Source organism: Xenopus tropicalis, chromosome 4 (genome assembly GCF_000004195.4).
Source record: "Xenopus tropicalis strain Nigerian chromosome 4, UCB_Xtro_10.0, whole genome shotgun sequence".
In the NCBI taxonomy this organism is placed as follows: Eukaryota; Metazoa; Chordata; class Amphibia; order Anura; family Pipidae; genus Xenopus; species Xenopus tropicalis.
The window spans coordinates 151,648,007-151,652,367 of NC_030680.2; the positions used below are offsets into that span (position 1 = coordinate 151,648,007).

At 47.5% G+C, this 4,361-nt stretch overlaps 1 protein-coding gene across 1 annotated transcript; it reads left to right on the forward strand.

Annotated features, from left to right (window-relative positions):
• The first annotated feature begins 729 nt into the window (after window positions 1–729).
• On the forward strand, window positions 730–3,789 carry LOC116410485 (platelet glycoprotein IX-like). Its single transcript, XM_031901274.1, has 2 exons — window positions 730–822; window positions 3,073–3,789. Exon 2 carries the CDS (start codon window positions 3,094–3,096, stop codon window positions 3,697–3,699), a length of 606 nt encoding a protein of 201 aa, XP_031757134.1. The 5' UTR covers window positions 730–822; window positions 3,073–3,093; the 3' UTR covers window positions 3,700–3,789.
• Window positions 3,790–4,361: the final 572 nt, after the last annotated feature.

A 4,361-nucleotide genomic window follows, 5' to 3' on the forward strand; every position in this document is an offset into this window, starting at 1 on the left:
CCAGTAGGGCAAGTGAGATGCGACCTGGGAGCACCCCAGTGAGTGAGCCTCCGTAGGGAAAGTACTGGGGGTGGGGGTAACTATTATGTTAGTACCAGCAATGAGGCAATGGGAAAGGTACTGTGGGGAAAGTAGCGCCACCTGTGGGTCAATAAGAGTTTTTGCAAGGAGTGAGCTTTAGGGGTGAACAACCTCTAGCTGTTTTGAACTACAACTCCCACCATTCCCCGACAGCCCCTGCCCTTTTAATCAGGAATGAACGTGGTGTTCTGCAGTTTGTGGCCCCATAATCACTTGGAATCAAACAAACCAATGACCAACTGCAACTGGCCAACCCAATTGGTGCAATTTGGCCACACACATACAGCCATACTGGAGTCCAGCAAACCTCTGGGACTGCCATGGGGGCAGCAAACCTTGGGTCTGGACACAGTAAATGCCCCCTGTGGGTAAGATAATGACATATTGTTTGTATTAGTGGATTTAACTGTGCAGCTAATTGGCTGGCAAGCCAGTGGGCCGCTCCTGCAGAACCCAGGACTTGTGGGACCCTGTAAATGCAGTGAGTTATATTAATAGGGAACAGCCTTGCTGATTGGCTGAGCGGAGGAATAAATAGACTTGCAGGGAAGTGTGCGCTGGGGCTGATAGGGCTGTGGCTTTAGTACTGGCCCCGGGGCCCCTGTGTGCAATGGGGGGGGGGGGGCAGGGGAAGCGCAGTAAGTAGATAAGGGTCAGAGTCATATGCCCCGGTGTTAGCCCAGTGCCATTTAATACCCCCAGCCTTATTCCCCTGGGCAGCAGCACTCACAGGGACTACAGGTAAGGGGCTCCATAACCCACAGCAGGTTAAACTACAACTCTCACTTTGCCCAAGATTTGGGTATAGGATATTGCTATACTGTTGGCTGTTACTGGCTCTCAGGGAATCATGGGATTGCGATGGCACCTAGCTCTGAATTAAAGGAACAGTAACACCAAAAAAGTGCTTTAGACTGCTGTCAGTGTAGGTTGAGAAACTGCCCTAGATTTATATAAATACCCTGCTGGGCAGTAGCCACAGGGGCCACCACTCTAGTAGTGATACTGAAGCCACACCCAGTTGCCCCAGGGCAGGGCAGCACTGTATTATGTTCTAATTATGTTCATTCTCACTTTCAGCTGTTGGTGTTACTTTTCCTTTAAAGCTGATATTGTGTTGGGGGGGTCGGAGCATTTCCCCAGCTGGGGGGCTGCCAGGAGCCTGGATTCTGGGAGTTGTAGTTACATGATTCATAGCATCTATTCACTAAGGTTGTGTTGATACCATGCTTTGTATTATTTCTCTTTCATCTTTCTACATACTACATGGTTGCCATGAAAAATCAGCCTAGCAACCTAATACAGTACTCTCCCACTCTCTCTCCTCTCTCTCTTTCTCTCTCGCTTTCTTTTCCTCTCTCTCATCCCTCTCTTTTCTCTCTCTCTCTCTCTCTCTTTTTCTCTCTCTTTCTCTCTCTCTCTCTTTCTCTCTCTCTCTCTCTTTCTCTCTCTCTCTCTCTCTCTCTCTCTCTCTCTCTCTCGCTTTCTTTCTTTTCCTCTCTCTCATCTCTCTTTCAAATCAAATCAAATCAAATGAGATTTATTGGCAGGACCAAATACATTTAGCATTGCCAAAGCAGGTAGAGGGTTTAAGGGGTGGGGTTAGGGGGTCAGTATATGGAAATTGGGGGGGTTTAAGGGGTGGGGTTAGGGGGTCAGTATATGACCCCCTCTCTCTCTCTCTCTCTCTCTCTCTCTCTCTCTTCCTCTCTCCAATTTTGCCCATTTTATTTCCCCCTTTTTTTCCCAAGCAATGAGCCCCTTATTCATCCTCACCTGGATTCACTGCTGCAAATGTGATTTTGGTTTAGGTTGCAAATTCAGCCTTGCAGAACGAACCCCAAAAGTGCACGAGCCAATGTGTATTGCTGGGCTGCCCACCAATTATTATTATTATTATTATTAACATGTATTTATATAGCACCAACATATTCTGTAGCTATGTACAATAACTGGGCATATACATTAAACATACAAGAACAACCAATATATGAGGAAAAGAGGGCCCTGACCAAAAGAGCTTACAATCTAAAAGGAACAGGGGATTAGACAAAATTCAGCAGGAACAGCCCCCTAAGTTTGCTCATAGCCTGTACAGAGAGATACCATAAAACTATGGCACATAGGGATTCCCCTGTACTAAGCACAATTCAGCAGGAACAGCCCCCTAAGTTTGCCCATAGCCTGTACAGAGAGATACCATAAAACTATGGCACATAGGGATTCCCCTGTACTAAGCACAATTCAGCAGGAACAGCCCCCTAAGTTTGCCCATAGCCTGTACAGAGAGATACCATAAAACTATGACACATAGGGATTCCCCTGTACTAAGCACAATTCAGCAGGAACAGCCCCCTAAGTTTGCCCATAGCCTGTACAGAGAGATACCATAAAACTATGGCACATAGGGATTCCCCTGTACTAAGCACAATTCAGCAGGAACAGCCCCCTAAGTTTGCCCATAGCCTGTACAGAGAGATACCATAAAACTATGGCACATAGGGATTCCCCTGTACTAAGCACAATTCAGCAGGAACAGCCCCCTAAGTTTGCTCATAGCCTGTACAGAGAGATACCATAAAACTATGGCACATAAGGATTCCCCTGTACTAAGCACAATTCAGCAGGAACAGCCCCCTAAGTTTGCTCATAGCCTGTACAGAGAGATACCATAAAACTATGGCACATAGGGATTCCCCTGTACTAAGCACAATTCAGCAGGAACAGCCCCCTAAGTTTGCCCATAGCCTGTACAGAGAGATACCATAAAACTATGGCACATAGGGATTCCCCTGTACTAAGCACAATTCAGCAGGAACAGCCCCCTAAGTTTGCTCATAGCCTGTACAGAGAGATACCATAAAACTATGGCACATAGGGATTCCCCTGTACTAAGCACAATTCAGCAGGAACAGCATAGGGATGACAGGTATAGGAATTGAGTCCATAAATGACACATGATATAATAAATCTATTTTTGCCCCTTTCTAGAGCCCCAGTTACACAGCAGACATGACGTCCTGGTTCCGATTTCTCCTGTTGGTTCTGTGCGCCACTGGTACCGCCGGGCAGTGCCCCCACCTGTGCGTATGTACCGCCATTGAGCGGAAGGGGCTGACAGTTAACTGCAGCTTTAGCGGACTGGGCGCGGTGCCCCAGCTGCCCCATAACACCATCCGGCTGTACCTGCAGAACAACAGTCTGACATCGGTTGGTGCCGGGACACTGGATCACCTGCTAAACCTGCAGGAGGTGGACGTTTCCCACAACCCCTGGCGCTGCGACTGCGGCATCTGGTACCTGAGGGTCTGGCTGGATTCCCAGACGCTGGTGAGGAATAAGCCCCACGTACAGTGCTGGGGGCCATCGTCCCTCTCCCTCACCCCCCTACAGCGTCTCTCCGGCAACGAGATCCCCGGCTGCAGAACATTGTGGCCAATCAGGTGCCACCAGTTCTTCGTGCGGGATCTCTTCCTTATTGCCCCTTCCCTGCTCATCCTCCTCATCTTGACTGGTTTCCTCATCATCGCCAAACGCCTCGCCTGCAGGGTCGCCATTAACTCTTCCCGGACCTTCCGCCGCTTAACAAGTACCAAGAGCCTCCTCAAGTCAAAGTAGCACCGAGTACAACTGGACCCCCCCCCAAAGCTGCCCAATTAGCCAAATATATATGGTTTTTATATGGTTAAATGGTAGAGAGTGATATTCTGAGACAATTTGCAATTGGTCTTCATTTTTTATCATTTGTAGTTTTTTAGTTATTTCACTTTGTGTTCAGCAGCTATCTGGTTGCTAGGAACTAAATTACCTTAGCAACCAGGGAGTGGTTTGGATGAGAGACTGGTATATGAATAGGGGAGGGACTGAATAGAAAGATAAGGAATAAAAAGTAACAATAACAATAAAACTGGAGCCTCACAGAGCAATAGGGTTTGGCTGCCGGGGTCAGTGACCCCCATTTGAAAGCTGCAAAGAGGCAGAAGGAGAAGGGAAATAATTCAAGAAATATAACAAATAAATAATGAAGACCAATTGAAAAGTTGCTTAGAATTCTATAACATACTAAAAGGTGAACTACTTTAAATGGGCGTCCATGGGGGGAGTCGGTAGGCATGGGGGGGGGGATGAACCCCTAAAGGTTCTAGTATAGAATAAACTTCAGTCTACCCCCCATCCCCCCGCATGGGGGGTATCAGTGAATATTCTGTGCCAGGGTTACAAGCAGCCGGGGGTAATTGTGTGCATTTAACTCAAAATAAAGGAATTATGGATGTACATTG

Excerpts from the sequence above, each read along its gene's own strand:
- LOC116410485 (XM_031901274.1), top strand. The coding sequence starts at position 3,094 with ATGACGTCCTGGTTCCGATTTCTCCTGTTGGTTCTGTGCGCCACTGGT.